The 20,775-nt window shown below is 39.7% G+C and overlaps 1 protein-coding gene across 1 annotated transcript in view; it reads left to right on the top strand.

The window, feature by feature from the left end:
* Nucleotides 1-20,775, top strand: part of cacna1bb (calcium channel, voltage-dependent, N type, alpha 1B subunit, b) — a 178,134-nt gene that overhangs the window by 57,125 nt on the left and 100,234 nt on the right. Inside the window, exons 4-6 of the mRNA XM_042509241.1 lie at nucleotides 8,180-8,271; nucleotides 8,766-8,918; nucleotides 13,951-14,138. Coding sequence (XP_042365175.1) covers nucleotides 8,180-8,271; nucleotides 8,766-8,918; nucleotides 13,951-14,138 — 433 coding nt within the window. The remainder of the gene's footprint in view (nucleotides 1-8,179; nucleotides 8,272-8,765; nucleotides 8,919-13,950; nucleotides 14,139-20,775) is intronic.

The following is a 20,775-nucleotide window of genomic DNA, read 5'->3' as shown; positions in this document are numbered from 1 at the left end:
AGTCTAATAAGGAGGAAGTGGATGTGTGTTTGTGTGTGTGTGTGTGTTTGTGTATGTGCACGCATGCAGTGTTAATTTAGAGCCACAGCGCTACAACAGCAGCCATATTTGATGGCGAGTGGCTCTGGCAGCCACGATGAGTCTGTGAGTACCCCCTTCTGTCCTCATGTGCATTGTGGGAAATGCTTGCTCTCCTGACTCTGTCACAGCTGTCCACTCACATCATATAACGTCATGGCGATACGGCCCACCACCATTCACACACATGCACACACACTTTCCACTTTTGTTCACAAACAGGATGTGACATACTGAAGCCCGTCTCATGATTGGTTGGCTCGTTTTCTATTAGATGAGATGGTAAAAAAACGAGGTCTAATTGGCAAGAAATGGTCTGTATCTAATGATGAGGTCTGTTTCCTACATTGTGTGTTGTTAGTGTGTGTCTGCCTGCACATCCATGCTCTCCCACAAATGAGAGACATTTCAGAGATAATTTTGACTTGGTTTATGCAATCTTGGCTCTGACACCTGAATTCTGAGACCGAATCTGACAGAAATACAAAATAGACAATTTTTACCTGCATTGTCAAAATCTAGAATGTATTTGTTGTCATCTACCTATTTTGTCTCTGTGCTGTTATATTGCCATGTACATCCAGTTTATATATGTATTGTGATATAGAATTTTGGAGGAAATTCAAGTGCAGGTGTTTTGTAGCTACCTATTGGTGTGTTTTCATTGAATTTTTACGCTTCAATTTGTGGTGTTTTGTAGCTACCCATGTGTTACTGTCGGCTTTTTATGCTTCAGTTGTGAGTGTTAAGTAGCTACCTGTCAGTGTGTTTCCATTGGCTTTTTAGACTCCAAACATGAGTGTTTTGTAGCTGCCTTTTGGTGTGTTTTTGTCTGCATTTTAGGCTCTAATTGTAGGTATTTTGTAATGGCATATCAGTGTGTTTCCAAGACAGTGCCATGAAAAGCTGTTGTTCTTTACTGAGTTGCTGCTTTCCTGCTGGGATTATGGCACCAAAACTAGGCATCTGAAGCCAAATAGTCAACGTGTCAGCCACATAAAAATTGACAAAACCCAGAATTTTTCTCTGGTAATTGATTTTTTTTATTTGTCTTAAGGTAGAGAGACTTTTTTTGCCTGGTATAGCTTCCTAAAACAGCAGGAAGCAGACTGTGTATCGTTTGAAATGATTTCCCTGGTGTTCAGCATACCTTACCATCAAGACCAGTGTTTGTTAAACTTTACAGATGAGTCCTGACATGGTTGTTTCTTTTTGCTTCAGTTTAAACCCCCCCTCTAGTGGCTTTCCTTCCCACTCCGCTCTGCTTTGTGCCTCACAACACCCCGTGGCTGTTTTAAAAATCACTGTAAACCAGAGCCTCTTGTGGCTTATTGCTTACAGTAAGTAGACCCCTGGCGTAGAGTGTGATTGGATCAGGGATAACTCTCATCCCTGAGCTGAAACACCAGACAGGCAGGTAGACATACTTAATGCAACAGCATCAGTTCGACAGGCAGGTATTGAATTAAAATATTCACCAGTTGTTTTTCTCAAACGTGACGCAGACATGCGTGCAGAGAGGCAGACAGACACTCTGTGACCAGCTGCTGATGTTCAAGCAGACAGGCAGGTAGTTCTTCAGTCAGGTTTTCAGCACCATGTTCTCTTGTGTGTCCTCTGGGAGCCTCCGTCTCCTCTTACAGAGATGTGTGAAGAACTCAATCACAGCCCCCGTCCCCCAGCTGGGCAGGGTCGCAGTAATTAAACTACATCATTCAGCCTCGCGAGAAGGGTGCATTTCTCCATTTGCCTCTGTTTTTTCTCCGATTCATCTTTTCACCTCTGTGTTTTTTTCATTTTGGCTGTTTTCTCTCACTATCTTTAATGATTAAACATTTTGAACATTACAGTGGATGTAAAGCTTAAAAAGATGCACTGACCAGCATCTCTAAATCTCACACATCCACAAAATTTTACACTTCAGTTTTTGTTTTTCCTTTACAAAAAAGAGAGATTTAGCTTGTTGATTTGTTTTTAGAGTGCTGGAAGGCAGATTTTTTGTTAACCTTTGGACGGAGCTAGGCAAGCTTTTTGCTCCTGCTCCTCAGTTATGCTTTCTGTACGGATGGTTGCGTGGCGATGAGCTGATCATCCAGATCGCCAGATCATGTCGAAGAAATGTTTGGATATATTATACATGGTGCTGTTTCTCTTCACAGCAAACCAATATGGTCAGACAAAAGCCCGCTGCACAAGACCCCTGCGAAGGGTCCTGTCTGAAGGTGTGATATCACTTGGGCTGTGCGGACACTTGCGACCATCCTGGATGCGTTAGGCATGAATTAAGCAGCAGGCTTTTCTCGTGTCACTCTTGGCAAGAAAGCAATTCAAAGCATTTCCTAAAATATCAACCAATAATTTTAAAGTGGAAGCTCTAAAACAAACAGTTCTGTCTTTGCTTTTAAGAGTTGGTATGGCTAACTTGTTAGCATACAGTTGCCTTTCACATCATATCTATAGATGAGTAGTTGCTACTTTTTATTTAATAAAATAATTTCTCATCTCTGCACTGCACTGTTGCTTTATTTCTTTTATTTTATTCCTGTCCCACTCCATTTCAGCAAGTTCCATTTTCTCTTCCCCTGCTGTTTAATGACTGTTTTTAGTTGTATTTAAATGGACTTTTATAATTTCTTTCTTTTGTATTTTGTCTCAATTGGGGAGTTTTCTAGCTACCTATTTCCGTGACATTGAGACAGTTCAAACTTAGAGTATTACACTTGGAAATTGTCCCAAAAAATTGCATAAGAGCCCTTTGAATTCACATTTTTCAATAACAAAATCATATTTTAAATGCTGCTGAAATATGTGGCTCTTTGCACCATCAACATTGCACATTATCTTTCAAAACATGACAGCAGCTCACTCACAAATTTCATAGAAGAAGAGGTGATGCTTTCCAAAACTATGCCGACTTGCAAGTCGCTTTCTCTATGTGCCCACAACATCTGTGCCAACTGAGAAAAACTTTTCAGCAGCTGGAATTATTGTTAATCATCTGAAGTCTCTCTTTTTACCCAAACATTTTGACATCTTGATTTACAATAAGCATAAATGTTTGATCTGTTGGGTTATTACGATGAATTTTAACCAAACAATATTTTTTGGTGCAAACTTGTGACATTTAATCGACTTATCCCGCACACCCTTAATGCTTTTGACATTTTTTGTGGAGCACTGTGAATTTCCTTAATCCTGACATGTGCTATATAAAGAAACTTGCCCTGCCATATAGTGTGCAGACAGTTTCTCCTGGTGAGCATGTTACTTTCTGACCACTTTACACTTTTTACCTCATCCATCCAACCGTGAGGAGAAAAGTGTAGTAAAAGCATTCACCGCAAGTGAACATCATTATTAGTTACACTTTTTTTTCCCAAGTCTCATATTTTTTGATTTTTTTTTTGCATGACGCACAAAAATTAATAGTCAGCTAAAAGAAGTGTGTGTGTTCCTTCCCACAGATTTTGATGGGCAGCATGAATCATTCTTATCTCTCTGTTTTGTTTTGCCATTGTTTCTTCAAGGTTCAGTTCGCTCAAGTTCTATATTTATTCCAGCAAGAAAGGCTGAATCACAGGATCTGGATATAAATTTGATGAACCACACAGGAAATGAGTGTTTTATTGTGCATGTGTGAAAATCATGCCTTTTTTGCTTTTGAAGGAATGTTTATTTGTTGTTGTTGTTGTTTTTATGGGAGTGATCGGACGCCAAAGATGAGCAAGCATCTACCTGCTCAAACATACTTTACCTCTTGTACCTGTGTGTGATAACATGGAGGAAAGTGCCATGTGACTGTGTGTGTGTGTGTGTGTGTGTGAGCGAGTGACAGACGATACCATCACCCTCCATATTTCCTGTGCCAGCGTCTGGCGCCCACATGGATATATTGTGGTGATGATAAAGGGATATTAAAACTCATAGCTCCTTCTTCAGCCTGCTCCTTGCCCGACTGTCTGTCTACACAGTCATCAAATCATCCCTTCACAGGCAAATGCGCACACACGCAGACACACATACAGGTGCACACTTAGCAGAGCAAAGTGAGTTACTGATTGAGGATATAAAAAAAACAGCACACAGGGATGATTCATGTTTTTATATCCCTTTTTCATTCAGTTTCTTCAGGTCACAGTGGCTCTACAAAGACTATTCTTGCGTGCTTCTCATTTGGCCGATAACGTCATAACCAGGACACTAACATTTCTGAATCACTGGTTTGACTCGAATTTGACTCAAACAGTCTGAAACCTAGCTATATCAATTAAATAAGTATATACTGCATGTATTTTTTCTACCACCAGAGCATCACGCCTTATTTCTACATAGCTTAGTTGTTATTAGGAGCCATGAATTAAAAGATTTTTTAGAGTTAGGTCACATTGATCTGGGCAGTGACTCTATAAGAGCTCTTCATCTGTGTATGATCCTCATACCAAAGCTCCCTTTGGCAAACAATTTGAAATGAAAAAAAGGTTTTCAGTAATGTTTGTGGGCTATTTATTCACCAGGAACCTTTCAACGACACTAGCGTCGTGGCACCATTACTCAGCAGGGTTTAGCTTGATGACGATCTGTGGTCTCATTTAGCCACATAAAAGCTTCAAAGTTCACAAATGGGGTATTTACTGATGTATTTTATGTTGCAGAACAAAACTTGAAAGTCTCTTCAGCTTGTGTTAACCATAGTTTTTATTTTAGGTTTCCAACACATTGACTTTGAGATGAGGGAACCGTAGGTGCTGAAATGCTGACAGATTTCTGGGTTTTAAGACTCATTTCTGGAGTTCTTTATCACGTGGCTAAAAAACATTGAAACTTTGCTTACATTTTAACAATGCTGTGGTTGACATTTTTATGTTTAAGCACAAAACCCACTGAATTATGATTAGGAAAAGATGTTTTAGTCTTAAAATACTCATGTTTGGTGGCACAAAAGATGCTGTAAATTCAGCAAAAATATTGTTTGTTCCTTGAACAGTAATCTGGGGTCTACTGTTTGGTAGCCACCCCAGTGAGAAAAACAGATCACATGCCAGGCCACTTTAGAAAAGTTTATGTGATAGGTATGAAAGATACAAATGTAATGTATCCGAAATGTTCAATGCCTACATTTTCTTCTGGGCTGATATCTCAGCTACATCTGGAGGACCCTTTTGTTTTGAACAGATTTGTAGATCCATTATGACAAAAATATAGTTTTAGCGCATCCTGAACTGAGAGCAGCTGCTGTGTGTGACGGTTTAAGCACGATGGAGACACACAGATAGAGTGGGTTTGGATGTTCAGAACCATGGAGAGAGACAAAGAAAGGCTTTGGATTGCTAGTGAAGTCTTTCCAGTAAAGTTTCTATACAGTAAGTGTGGATGCATGTATGCATGTCCGTGCCGATGTGCTGGTATTAAAAGACTTTTCCTCTAGACGCTATTTTGCAGTCCTCATCAATATTTCATCTTTAAGTCATCCCTCAGCTCATCTCTCTCTCTTTTTATCTCCCCCTCTCAATGCTTATTTCTAAATCTGGGTTCCCTGTGTGAAGCTGAAAATTACAAAACAGAAAATAAAAATTACAATTTGCATGAGGCAAGGTAATGAGACAATTATATATATATATAAAAAAGGAGCATTTGGAAATCCATCACTGTCTGGGAATTTGATCAGCTGCAAAGCCTGTGCATAAAATATGTATAATACAATTTATTCTATATTACATAGCAAGCAGGCACTTTCATCCTAGCAGACAGATTTCACCCATAATGATAATTCCCACAAAGCACAGATGTGCTTTATCGGTTGCCATGCCAACCGGTAACCAGGGAGCGATAAGCGACCTTTCTTGTTTTCTACTTTTTCTCACTGTAAGTGTGTGTGTGTGTAAACTGAATTCCTTCAGTCAGGAGTGTATTCTACCCTCCATATAAAAGCTATTGTACCCTTGAGGATTTTCTTCCTGCTTTGGGGCTCTCGACGGTACTTAACTGAGAGGTTTAAAAAACATACCCATTTGGGATGTTATAAATAATGTCATTTATACTCAAATGTGTTTAAAAAAACACAACCTGAATCGTCTGTGTTTTTCAGCTAAGGGAAAACACAATTCAGTGTGATTATCATGTGTCTCAACAAACTGAGGCAGACTTCTGTCAATTCATCATTTTGTTTCTGTGCCATTGTTGGTCCAAATTGATAAAAAGATAGCTGCACAGAATAGAAACTAAACACAACAGTGCAGACTGGACTTAAACAAAATGAAACTCACTCTTGTGTCAGAAGTCAGTTGTTTTTCCAACTGTGATTATAATTTGAACCACCAGAACCATTTGTCTTTTAGCAAGACATTGCTGTATTTCAGGCAGCTATAGTGCCACCACAACCAGCCGTTTTTAGCGAGACGCGCGCTGCATTTCCAGGAGCAATCGGACCATCAAAACCAGTTATCTTCAGGCAAGACATTGGAGGCATTTCCAGCTGTGATTTTGCCACCAAACCAGCTGTTTTGAGCAAGACACTGGCAGCATTTCCAGCTGTGATTAAACCACCAAAACAGCATGTCTTTTAGACAAACTTAGCTGCATTCCAGACAGCAATTGTGCCACCAAAACTTGCTTTTTTAGCGAGACATTTGCAGCATTTCCAGCAACAATTGTGCATCAAAACCATCTGTTTTTTTTAGTGAGACACTGGCTGCATTTCCAGCTGCGATTGAACCGCAGCTGGAAATCGTCTGTTTTCAAGTGAAACATTGGGGCACTACAGCTGTTACTGTGTCACCAAAACTGGCTGTGAGTTAGCGAGATATTGTGGCATTTTTGACTGTGACTCTTCCTTCAAACCCAGCTGTTTTTTTATTCAGACAACAGTGGTATTTCCAGCAGTGATTATGCCACCAAGGCTGCATGCCATTTAGCAAGACATCTGCATTTCCAGCTGGCAGTGGCACCTAAAGTGGGTACATCAAGCCCCAACATGATCTTTTTTTCCTAACCTTAACCTCAAGTTTTTTTTCCTAAACATCACTGCATGTTTACCACAGCATTGTTGAAACATGCAATGCAACAATCCAAGCAATTTGGTTGGTTAAAGGTCTAAATGTTTGTAAGCATAATCGATCACTCCTGAAAACTGGTGTATGTATCCATATTATCCCAATAAAAATCTTTACCTATGAAACAAGTCCTCCGAAAGTGGGGAACGTGTGGGAATGTCTCCCTCTTAGAGTCAAGATCAAATTATTATTATTCCTGGCTGCAGTTCACTTACCCGTTATCTCCTTATGGTTCGTAATTGTATTCCTCCTCCTCCTCCTCCTCTCTTTCTCGTTAACCTCTCTCTCTCTCTCTCTCTCTCTCTCTCTCTCCTCTCCCTCTCTCCTCTCCCTCTCTCTCTCTCTCTCCTCTCTCTCTCTCTCTCTCTCTCTCTCTCTCTCTCTCCTCTCTCTCTCTCTCTCTCTCTCTCCTTTGCCCAGAGCATGTTTTTTTTTTTTCTGTGTGTTTCAGTGGAGCACTTAAGTCTCCCCCTCTGTGTACAGCCTGTAATGAGGGCTGCCAGCTGTGGCTCAGTGGCTAGTCCACACACACACACACACACACACACACACACACACACACACTTATGCACACATGCAAGTGCCCGCTACAGTATGCCTCTCCCTCACTTGTAGGTAAAAGCAGTTTTAAAGGGAACATGACGTAATCAGACACACATGATCAACCTATAGGGTGTGTGTGTGTGTGTGTGTGTGTGTGTGTGTGTGTGTGTGTGAGAGAGAGAGAGAGAGAGAGAGAGAGAGAGAAAAGGCAGACAAATTATTTGTATTTGTCTTCAGATGTTTTTCTCAGTTTAATATCTTTACAAATTCAATTATTCGGGTCTTGGAAAGAATTACAAGATGCAACTTTGGGCTCTGCGATTTTGTTTTTTCATTATTTTCTGACATTTAACAGAAAACAATAAGTCAGATTACTGGAAATAAACAATTAAACATAAAATAATTGTTGTTTGTTATCTTATGTTGTGTGGATCACTGCCACGGTGAAATACTGTCTCATTTTGCAGAGATTTTAACCGTCCTTTCTTGATGTTTGTGTCTTTATACAGAATCCTGGCCAAGGTGGGCTCAGACTTTGACCTGCGAACACTGCGTGCCGTGAGAGTGCTCAGACCCCTGAAACTTGTGTCAGGAATCCCCAGTAAGTCACTCAACATTTCAGATATCATTTCAAGAATTACACTATGGACAAAGTGACTTCTGGGAAAGTAATTGCCCATTTTGTTGCTGCGGGGAGACCTGAGATTACATCCAAATAATTTTCCCATCAGTCTGTTTTTGTTCTTTGCTTTGATATGTACATATATTTTATTACTTTTGTCATAAACTAGTCTTTGATTGTTTCACAAAGTCTTATTTTTTTTCCTTTGAAATATGAAGTTTTGAACCAAGTAGCATGCCACACAAACTTTTATTGATGCACACGTCAGCAAAGTAAAGGTAAAGGCTTAGGTTCCATAGTTAGGTGATTTCTTACACACACACACAAAAAATCTCAACAGCAATGTCTCTTTCCAGAAATCATGACCCAAATAATCAAGATAATCCACAGACACTGGTTTTCATTTTCAAGAAATAGAAAAAGCCCTGCTGACTCTCCTCCTTCCCTTCTCCCCGCCTTTCCTTGCCTGTCAGGTCTCCAGGTGGTCTTGAAGTCCATAATGAAAGCCATGGTTCCTCTGCTGCAGATCGGCTTGCTGCTTTTCTTTGCCATCGTCATGTTTGCCATCATCGGGGTGGAGTTTTACATGGGCAAATTCCACACCACCTGCTTCAAGATAGAAACTGGTGAGAGCAACAGCTTGGCATGTTTCTGTACGACAACACTGATTATCGGCTGAGCTGAAGCCAGGAGAAACTTCCTTCAGCTGTGTTCTCGTATTTGTTACAAATGAAAACACACTGTATAGTGTATTGCATATTTATGCAGTCGTACATAAATGATTCATCAGCTGCGTACGTACAGAGTAGCTGTGCATACACAGCGCTGCCAGGCACTGTACCGATATCAACGCAGCAAACAAGTGCACAGCAGAATTTCTGACAGCCATTTTTCACATCTTGATTTTGATGAATGGTATTTTCACAGTCGTCAGGTTTTGATTGATAGCTTCTGCTGTATCTCAGTAGGGATGTTTATGTACTCTGCCTGCTGATCGAATGCTACCTCAGATGGTGTTAATGAGGTTGCAATTCACTAGTTCCATCTTTCTCCTGCATCAGGAGTGCGTGAGCGTATCGCAGCAGAGTGAGTGGGATTTGAACACCTCTAATCGCCTTAAATATAAACTGTGATTAACATAAATCGATACAAAGATTTGCAAAGACATGCTGCAGAGTTTCAGACTTTTAAATTATATTTTATCTTTCAGGCAGCTATAATTTTCCTTTAATTTTTGTACAAAAATCAAATCTAAAGAAACCGTGGTGTTCTGGAGAAGATTTAGGTCTTTAGGTTTGACGAAATCTGACACACATCATACTTGGTGAAACTGTTATCTTTAATGTAAACCGTTCATGAACACCCCTGACCAAATTCATTAACGTTCAGTGTGTGAAAATATATATAGGAGGGAGAAAAGCAAGCCTGCTGCGTGTGAGTTATCACAGCACCAAACCCCTCTTTGATGAATCCCAGTCTGATTATTATTATGTGTTATTATTATAAGCAGCATTTAAGTAATTGTAGAAAACATAATTAGTCTGCTCGGTTGAAATTACCAATTGTGTAACGACATGATAAAAACTATGAAAAGGCTTTATTTCCCCACTGCTGGTGTCAGATAGAGTGTGAAGGCGTGACTTGAGGGTTATTGGCTGGGCTAGCTGTAAAATATGTGTATCTGTCTTTCGTGTGTGTGTGTGTGTGCTTGGGGTGCTGATGGTGGTGTGAGCCGTTGTGACAGCCTGCTAATGTACAGTATGCGTGTTATTGAGTTATTTTAGTCACAGGGACGCAGCAGGGTTTGATGAAGCTGAGCACCGGAAACAACTTTCTACATGAAGGCTGCTGTGTTTTTTCTTTGTGTGTGTATGTGGTTATGTGTGTGTGTGTGTGTGTGTGTGTAGGTAATGTCGTATAGAGATCTTGTGTACCATATGTCTGAGTATGTTTGCATGTTTGTGTTTTTTCAAGTGTGCATTCATTTGGTGTCCCTCAACTCAATCTTCAGAATGAATGTTGGCATTGCATGATTCTGCAAACCACAGATATGTTATATTTGTGTATTTTATATGTAGCGGATATGTTGAAACATTTCTTTACATTTCAGTTTTCAGTGTTATATTATACCAGTGCTGTTGTTAATGTGCAGTTGTGTTTAGGCAAATAAACTGTTGATTAGGGTTAGAAAATTACTTTTGGATTTAAATAGGCAATTTGGGTGACAAAACACAACTGGAAATGTCACAATGTGTGGTGAAAAAAAATGATTTTGTCAACACAAATAAGGCTGTAGTGAAAAAAAAACATTGAGTCTTGAGTCAGTCTAAATCTTGAGTGAATATTGTCTATTACATTGTGAAGCCAGAAACAACCGTTTGGCTATATTCTGCAGATTTTCATTCTGGATCACCAATGAAAACTGTAAAAAATATCAACTGATTACATTTGGGTCTGATCTTGAGCCATTAATTCAGCTTCATTCAGCTTCAGACAAGCACACAATTAGATTGAAATTGGATAATTTCCTTTGTGACATTAGATTATAAACAATCCAAAATGCTTTCTGCAGGTTTATATTGACAAATTTGTATTCAAACTTCTGTCAACTCGCCAACATCCCACCGAAATTCTGTTTTAATACTCGTGACTCTTCCTATAAATCTGTTCACATGTGCATGAAATCTGATGGCAGTGTGTTTACCATCATCCATATGACACTGAGACGCCCCCCGCACTATGGAACATGTCCTTGATTCTAATGTTTTCTGACATTTTGTTCTGTGATTTTCATCCCAAAAATACCAATATTTTCTTTTAAAAGATCTCATTATTTAACTCTCAGCAAATTGGTGTGTTTTCTTTAAAAACATGAGGAAAAAGGCAGTGAGCAACTTCCGGAAACAAATGTTTTACACATTTGCAAGAAATTAGTTTAAAAAAGGTACATAAATATTATAAATTATTATTAGAAATTCTAAATTTTTAGGAACTTTTGCTAGGTCTTTTTTTTTTCTTCAACTACTTTTTCTTTTTGTTGTTTTTGTTGTTTACTTGTTTTACTTATTTACATATTGTTGTTTTAACACTTTTGTTGTACTTTGTACTAAATTACTAATAATTAATTCTTTGGGTCATTTATTCTTTTGTTGCTCATTTCCTTCTTCATGTTTTAGTAAGTAAGTAAGAAGGAATAAAAATAAACACATTCAATAATTAAACCTCAGTGTGTAATTACCAAATTAATACATTGGTATTATAAAGAATGACTGAAATAATAATAAACCCTATTTAAAATGTTTTTTAAATTAAATTGTGAACTGCACACACTGAAAAAAATGTTCCCCTATTGTCCGTGGACACTGAGTCCGGCTGACACAGCACCTGTCAGTCGGCAGAAAAGGGGCACATTTTACTGGAGCGACAACAGAGGGATGTTGGCTGTGCAATCTGGCTCTACAAATCATCGTTAAAACTTGGCACGGCTTGTGATCGTGGCACTATCCCTCATGAAACTCTTGGTGTGCAAGGCATCTGTTATGCTCAGCACATTTATTCTTTATTCTGATCCCCATCTGCTGACACGTGTGCCAACACATCCTTTAAACAAACTCTCTGCACCCGCCGTGCACTCCGCTTCCTCATCCCACTGTTACTTCATAATCCCTGAAAACTTGAGCACATAGATGACACACATCTTGCTAAGTTTGACCATGTGCAAACAAAGGAGACTTAAGTATAAAAAAACAGAAAAATAGAAAATTCCCAGCAGAAAACCTCTTAAATGTTAGTTTATTGTTGCACATAAATCCTGTTTGATGCTTTTGGCATTTATAAACGTGCTGATTGTATCGTCTTGTACTTCTGTTAGGAAATATTTTGTGGGTTTAATGTACTTAATGTACAAGGCAGACTTAAAGCACTAATGTTTTGTCGTAGTTTAAATGTAGATATGTCATGATTTAAGTCATTGCTATAAGGGTGCACCTGTTATGAGGCTACTTAACTGTCTGCGTAACATCGGGATTGGGTTCGTCACTCTGACGTGTAAATGTAAAGACCCGTAAGCATCACTGCTCTCAAAGTCTGACTCAGGCCTTTCAGCCACAGTGTGTTGGCAGCTGTAGATGCAACTGTGGTGCAGAGTGTGCACCAGTAGTTTCCACTTTTACGCTTGTGTGAGTACCTCATAGATCACACTTTGATTGGGCCAAGATGACAGTATCAAAAACAAAGAACCAGAAATGATTTGGTGCTCAGGTCCAGTCCCAATAAATAAATTAACACTCCTTTTGAAAATCCACAATGACTCCTCATGCCTGCCAGCTCCGTCCCTCCGTGCAAAGTTTTTCTGTGCCTTTATTTGAGAGCTGTTAGCAGAGAAATGACAAAGGGAAGAGAGCTCAGGAACGATGTGTTTCAGAGGTGCCTGCCCAGATGTGAACTGAGGACGTTGCAGGTTAAGGCTGACTTGGCGCCTAAACTCTAGGCCACCCGGACACCCAAAGATTAGAAATACCTCTACAGCTCTGTAATATGCTGTCCTCAATTCTCAGAGCTGCTCTGATATGAAACAACTTGTTTTCTCTGATTCTAAATTGACCCTGGATGTCGTGGGGCGCCCAGTAGCTCAGTTGATGAGGCGGGCACCCCAGGTACAGAGGCTGTGTCCTCGCTGGCAGCAGCCTTGGACAAAAGTGTATAGAGAACAATGGTATCAAAAGAGAACCCACGAAAACAACCCCTTACTGTAGGGGAAAAAGGGCACCTGACAATAAGGAAACTCCGAGAAGCTCTGAGTGTCAAAGAGAGGCTGTGATATTAGCTGCTGGCTGCGTGCCTCAGCTGGAACATGCCTCTGAAGTGAGCCAAGCCACAGAGCAAAGCTTTAAATCCACGTCCATCTTTGCACCGACCTTCACCCGTGGTCACAAGCTTTGTGTAATGGCTGACAGAATGAGGTCGCAGCCACATTCTGCATGATAAGGTTAGAAGGTCAATGGTCTTCAATGAGACGATCCAGTGGAGGTGGGTGGGGTACCTGTGAGGAATGTCTGTGGGTGTTTTCCTTTTAAAGTGTTACCAGCATGACTTATGGCTAATTGTTCAGAGACCATGGGGCACGTCAGAGCGGCTTCAGGCAGCTGGAAAAAAATTGCATGGAAAAAAAGGGCATTTGGACCGCTCTGCTGTCCCAGCTAGAGTTCTGACCCACATAAAACCTAATCTTTTCAGTTATTCAGTTAGGCCTGCCACAATAGCTACTGATATATTTGTCCCAGAAATAATTGCGATAAATAATATAAGTGTTATTTTGAGATCATTTTATGCCATTAATGTAATAAAGGTCAGCAAAATGATAACAGTTATGTCCATATATTGTACAATAAGTTGATAGCATGGGCCTACATTCAGTCTCTCTGGGATATATCCATCCATACAATTGACCAGCGTTTCCCAAAATTCTCCTCGAGTACCACTGGTCCTGCATGTTTTAGATCTCTCTGTGCTCCAACACAGCTGATTCAAATAATCAGCTCATTATGAACTCTTGAGGAGAGGTGCCATAGACACCTCAGGGTAAAAATCACCAAATGTACGAGTTCACCTGACAATTTTCATATCCAAACTCATTTCCTTTCTATCTTTATTTCTCAGGTGAGAGAGCAGCTGACTGGCCTTGTGGTACTGAGCCCCCAGCCAGGTTGTGTCCCAATGGGACCCTATGCAGGGAGTACTGGACTGGACCTAACTTTGGCATCACGAACTTCGACAACATCCTTTTTGCAGTGCTCACAGTGTTCCAGTGCATCACCATGGAGGGCTGGGTGGAGATCCTCTACAACGTGAGTCTATATGCAGTAGATACTTTGGAATTGGTAGTAGTATATATTTAATTTTCTCATTCTGTTTTTACTTGTGTTCTTCTTCAGTATTTTCAGTATTAACATTTTTGCGTGGCTATTTGCAACAGCACTTTACGAATTTCCTGTTATTTTGTGTTTGGCTAGTTGTCTTGTCTTTAAACACTTTGATCCAGAATATCATAACAATTACTGGCCAGACTGATGTGGTCATTTGTGGTCCTCGGAAGATGATGTTTTACAATTGTGGTGCCTTCGCCAGGTCGACTTTCCCCTGGACCAACACTTTGGTCTATGTCAGTGTGTGTTGAAAAAATTGGCCTGGATTTTAATTTAATCAGTTATTGATAAGTTGTTGATTTTCTCATGTTCCCCAAAGTATGAACACTTTTATTATTGGAGCTGTATTCTAATCCTCAGGACCGAGATTATCATTAATTTGTTGATTTTTATGCTTTTATGAGGTTAACCATGTTGATTAAATGACCCTTACTCTTGTGCCACCCTCAGGTAGTCCTACCACTCAAGGTGAAAGTTAGACTAACAGAATAATGTTGTTTATGTGATCTATTGCTTTAACATTTTTGGCTTTAATGAACATTGCAGCCTCTAGAAACAGAGAGGGGTGTTATGAACTCGTAACTCTATGAATAATTCATCCTGAGAAGGATTTTGTTGAGCTTACACACTTTTTTTTCCCACCACCCATGTGCTTAACATTCATATAACAACACACATTCACACCTGGGAGCTGCCAACCACAAAACTGTGACCATTGAGCAGCTCCCCTGGAGCATTTAGAGGATTGGTTTCTTGCTGAAAGGCACCTTGAGGGCAGTTGGTGATGTTCATTCATTTTACCCTCTTGGATTTTTTATTCTGCTTCATAAATTTAAACATGACACCCTCCACTCATAAACCTGCAACCCTCATACTATTCCATCTTTGATATCTTGCCTGTGTGTGTGTGCTTGTGAGCCAGCATGCTAGGAGATGGTAAACAGGTAACCAGAGGCCCACTTCAGGGCGTCAATGTGCCAGTTTGAGTTCTGCATGGATGGAAAGGTTGTAGCAGTGCCACAGAGGACACACTGTACCTGTCCACAGTCTCCATGTACTGTATGCATTTTGTATTCTGAACTAACACAATGGCATGGCAGTGTCTCAGTGCACTCCACAAAAAAGAAAAAAAGATTGCGTAGAGGGAGTACATACCAATATGAAATATCTAAAAAAACAAATACAGGGTTAAACAGCAAAAAAATAAATAAAAATGTTTTGCTTATATACTGACAGATTGCTTACAGAAAATTGGACAGGTTGATATGATGTAAAAATAATATTGCAAGGTAGACAAGCTACAGTATTCAACAGCATTGTAGCATGGTAAGAAAATGCATGGAGAAAAGAGTTACGAGGATAGAAATATAAATCTGGGTGTCATCTGCATAAAAATGGAAATTTACATTGACTTCAAATAGGAAGTAGCCAATGGGGAGCATACAGTTGTGCATACAAGCCTCGAGGTGCTCCAGAGGACAGGACATGTCAAATAGACTTGTTGTAAATTACAGATTGGGTCCTACTATGTAAAGTATGAATAAAAATTACCTCTTATATTGAAGTTAAGCCTGTCTTAAAACATTGATTATAGCATGAAGGCGGGCTTCATTGAAGTGACGCTGCTTGATTGAATATAAAATCAATGCAAAGACGCATGTTGAGGCAAACAACTGGCCTTCATACTAGTTAAAATTGTTTTTAGATTTGGTATTTTTTTCTAATCTTATCCCAAGGCTTATGTAACCCTTGATTAAAGCACAGACAATACGACTGGTGAAGCTGTTGTCTCTACAGTAGGTACATTGACTGTTTGGGGCAAAAAAATTTACTGCAAAAACCCAAATTTGCATGAATAGCATGAGGCCATATGTAGTTTTCCCTTCATCACATTTCTATTATACTTTGCATTATATTATACTCTCAACTCTGCTTTGTGTCCAGCTGCAGATTGCACATGACATTTAGTTGCTGTCTTTAATTTTTTTTTTATCATTCTCTACTGTACCATATAATACAGAGTTATTACGGCCCTGTGGCTTGTGTCTCAGACAACTGGGTCACTGGGACGATTCCTTCCAGCTGTACAAGTTTTAAGTACTTTTTATCTCCGTCACAAACCCAAACAATTTTATTATCTAAATGCCAGCACCTCTCTCGTTTTTCAAAGCGGCCAAAAGCATGATAGTGCCTTTTAAAAACACACAATCCCGGGACACAAAAAGAAAAACAAAAATCCCTAAAGGATAAGCGACACCCAGCCAAGCAGAACTAAAAAGTGTCTGGGCAAATCCCACAATGGCTGTCTGACTCAGAGCTTCATCTGTTTTATTCTTTTTACTAAAATGGTTTTCATCTTAAGACAAAAAGTAGATTTCCAGTGTTCGGGGAGTGAAAGAGTGATGAAAGATGTGAAAGGCTGCCGCTGGTGCAGGGACACCTTGAGATGGTTTCAATAAGGAAAAGGAGAAAAGAAGAGAACGGAAGAGTTCAACTCAACTCAAACACTCCATGCAATACATTACTTCAAATTAGCCGACCTTTAAAATTGAAAATAACATTTTATAAAAACAACCAAAAATCAGACTTGAGCCCTTGTCATATGAACTCTGGAGTCGCTCTTACATAAATGTAGCAGAGAACAGGAGATTGTCTTTATTACTTATAAAATACCCATCTTAGTTAAAGCAAAATTATGCAACTTTTAGCTGATTGTTGAGTCTCATTCCCAAGTTGTCAAGTACAACTAGTTTTGGGTTGGTGCTTCGGATCGCCCATCAGCCAAATGCAGTATTTTACAACCTGCGAATTAGACTCAACCATCAAGTAAAAGTTGCACAATGTGGCAATAAGGCAAAGGATGGGTAGAACATGCAGGACATGACGCGGATTATACCACAGTCACATAGCTGGCTTGTATTTGGTCAAAACCAAATCTCTTGTCATTCCTCGAATTTTTCTAAGTACTTCTACTGTAGCCCATACTGACAGAAGTTTCCAAATTTCATCATTTCTTCACTTAGACATTGTCAGTCATTGTCATTGTGTAAATGATCCTTCTTCTTTAACTTTGGACGTTAGTTTTCTTGTGGTTTTACTTGAGTCCCATCATAAAAACAATGCACACAAAGCTCTCCTGGATAGTGTCAACATACATTTAAGCCTGCAAGGCATATGTGAAAGGAGAAGTAAATGCCCAAAAAGTGACTCAGTAATACATTCTTTTGACATTTTGCCTGGGCTTTCCTGGACTTATAAGGCTGGAACTTTCTTTTAACATCAGTTAGATTCATTTATTTGTCATTTAACACAAAAAACAGGTTGCTGTGTAATATTCATCACACTAAGCACAAATTGTACCTCACACCACCTACTCAGGAGGTGTAGCGTGAGCAGCATGTTAGCAGAGCAGCAGCTTCAGTTCTCCATCTGTGTTTGCTCAAGATGCGTTCAAGGACAGTATTGAGATATACTTGATGCGTACAAATATGCTTTGGGTTATGTTTATGCATACAGCACAAGTAAAGCATGAGTGAAGCACAAACTATTGATATGAGCAACTGAAAATAAGAAAAAAAAGGGAAATAAAAAAAACATATATATATATATATATATATATATATATATAATATACAATTTTCTATAACTATAATTTTCTATAATTATATAGTTTAGTAGTTTTCTGGACATTTATACCTAGCTTTTTGATAATATTGAATAACTTTCTTCCTTCTTTTGTCTCCCTCTCTGTAGTTGAGTCTTTCTTCCTCCATTTATCCCCATATTTTCATCCTTAAAACTCTACTTTCCTTTCCCTGTCTTCTTCCCTTTTCACCCCACTTCATCTTTTTCTTTCCCAGGAGAAAGCAGCTAACTGGCACTACATTGTGAGCCACTTACAGAGCCACTCTTCCTCCTCCTCCTTCTTCTTGCTCTTCATCTTTGTCTCCCTCCAAAAATCTCCCGTAGCTTTTTCTGGCTCATTATCCTAAGCGATGCAGACCCACGCTGCTGTGATCCGAGAATGCCTTTTCTCTCCGTTGGTACTCTTTCTTTGTATTTGGGTCTTTTTCTTTTCCTTCTGCTCAAAGTCATTCCTTTTGATCTGCCCGTTATTTGCACTGCAGCGTTTTTGTGTGGCGTACTGCATTTTATTTCTGCCCACCTATCCGACCAGGTATTCCTCTCTGTGCTGCACGGCGGAGTGTTTTTCTAAGGTGGGAGAGATTTCTCATGGCCTTGAAGCCAACATTTGCACGTCTAGTTTAGGCAATCAAGGCACATTTTAGGCCTTATTGTGTTGATTGGTGTTCTTAAGATTTTACTTCACTACATGCAGACGGTCTTGAGCTCATTGATGAGTGTCGTCACAATCCTTGAAGAGCTTCATCAAAGTTTAACACCTTGCTAAACATCTGTTTGTTAAAGCCTTTGACACTCGCTCACTGTGCCTGTGGAACATCAGGCTTGTGTGTGTAACAGGTGCCAGTTATCCCTTGCAAGCGCATAGTCATGGAAAACCACTGGTTTGTGACTAAATGACAGGTGTGCATTAGTATGCTTTAACAGGACATCACAAAAAAAATGGGGGTGACAGTTTAACCACTGGTCTAACTGCATGTGCACAGTCTTGAAAACGGATCATAGCACAAGAATAACAGAATTTTCCAGAGTAGCTGTTGCTAAGATGTATGCTCCTTACTGGTAAGACACATCTAACTATGGGTTAGACACATGGTTAGACATACTGTCCAACATTTGTGATGGAGACTAGTTTTTGCTTCCAGCAGTTAACATTTTTCACCATGATTGAAGAAATTTGCCAATGAAACTGATAGTATCTACCTTTTCCTTCTTGTTCACACTTCTCAACGTTTTTGTAGTTACTTTTTTGTCAGTATGTTTTGTGAATTTCACTAGGTAACCACCTTCAAAGAAAGATGTTGTTCCAACAAACTTTGCTTCCTTCCTTTCTGTCATTATCAGTATTTGGGCACAACACTAACATAACAACCCCTGACACAAGACATTTGACGTGAACCTGCATGCATTGGTACAAGGTTATGGTCTGGTAAGCATTCTGTTTTTGGTTTGTGGTCCCTATAACATTGACCAGTAATGTTTGAGTGGCGGGTAAACAGTCTGACTGCAGAGAAAAAGAGGCAGAACACATTGGAAATGCAGGCCAGAACCCATCAGATATTGCTTGATAACAATTTAGCTTTATATTAGAACGTGTCTTATTAAAGAGATTTGCCAAAATGACTGGTGGAAGAAGTCTTGTCCCAGATAATATTGACAGTTGCACCCAGAGCCTTATTGTCGTAAGACAGATAGTCGATGGGTTCCAAAATTGGGTGCTATCTAACTCAGGACACTTCAGGGTTACCGGCTGAACACTGTTGATTTGTGATTTGCTCTGCTGTTCATATTCAATGTTTTCTTTGAACTTTTTTTTCCAATGTCATATCCCGCTGTGCACCTTTTGTTTGTTGTTTGTTGGTGCAACATGCCCATTCCAACAGTGATGGTTGTTAAGCAACAGTTTTCATTGCAGAGGTCACAATAAGTCATGGTTGTTGTTTTTATGCCTCCCTGCCTGTTGCTGCTCCTTGGCCAAAGTCATTTTGGGTTCTGCTTGTCCGTCTGTCTGCACGGACGTCATTGCTTCATATTTGTCACAAACGTCCACTTGGACTCAAGCATGATTTCACAGGCCCTTACTGGTCAAAGGTCACTGTCACCTTAAACCCATAATTCTTGTGATCGAGATATCTCAAGGAGACCTTTAGGGAATTTTCTTGAATTTGGCGCAGATATCCAACTGGACTGAACAATGAACTTATTAGAATTTGGTCGTCAGAAGTCAATGTTTCCTCATAAAAGATGTTTTTGCCCATGAATTAAGAATTAACTAATTATGGCATAACATTCTGCAAAAACTCTCCCTTAGAAGTGTGGATGTATGTGAAGCATCCAAGTTTCAGACTTTGCTTCTTTGCTGCAACATCCATATTGGAAGCACTGTCAACTGTCACGGCTACAGATGAGTCTGGACAGACATGGATATAAACTGTAATTGAATGGTTTGTGGCGGCAAACAACCACGAGTCAGTTCATTCTAGTTTATTGTAGTCTTTATGGAGTCATGATACATTTCTTTGACTCATCTTGATTGACCTGTAACTCGCCGTCTTAGCAGGGGGGCATGAAGTTTTCCCCAAAGAATGTATCAAACAAAGAAAATAAAAGGAGAAACCGGGACAACATTATATAGCAGAAGAGAGCCATAGTTATTTTTGTATGAATGCAGTGGAGCGTGCTTGTATGCCATGTATGCATTAACATCTTGAGTCTACAAATGTAGATGCACTCTTGGTACAGACGCAGGGAGGGGGAGGGTGCCGTCTATAACATCATGAAGCCAGAATAGCATCCGGGACTCTATTCTGTGGAATATACTGTCCTGTAACCCAGCGTTAACCCCGAGAGATTGATGACTATGCTACCTCTGCCCAGAGGGGGATTGCTTAGACTTTCCTTTCTAATGGAGCAAAAG

This window comes from Plectropomus leopardus, chromosome 20, assembly GCF_008729295.1.
Source record: "Plectropomus leopardus isolate mb chromosome 20, YSFRI_Pleo_2.0, whole genome shotgun sequence".
Taxonomy (NCBI): domain Eukaryota; kingdom Metazoa; phylum Chordata; class Actinopteri; order Perciformes; family Serranidae; genus Plectropomus; species Plectropomus leopardus.
This window is presented reverse-complemented; position numbering and strand designations above follow the sequence as displayed.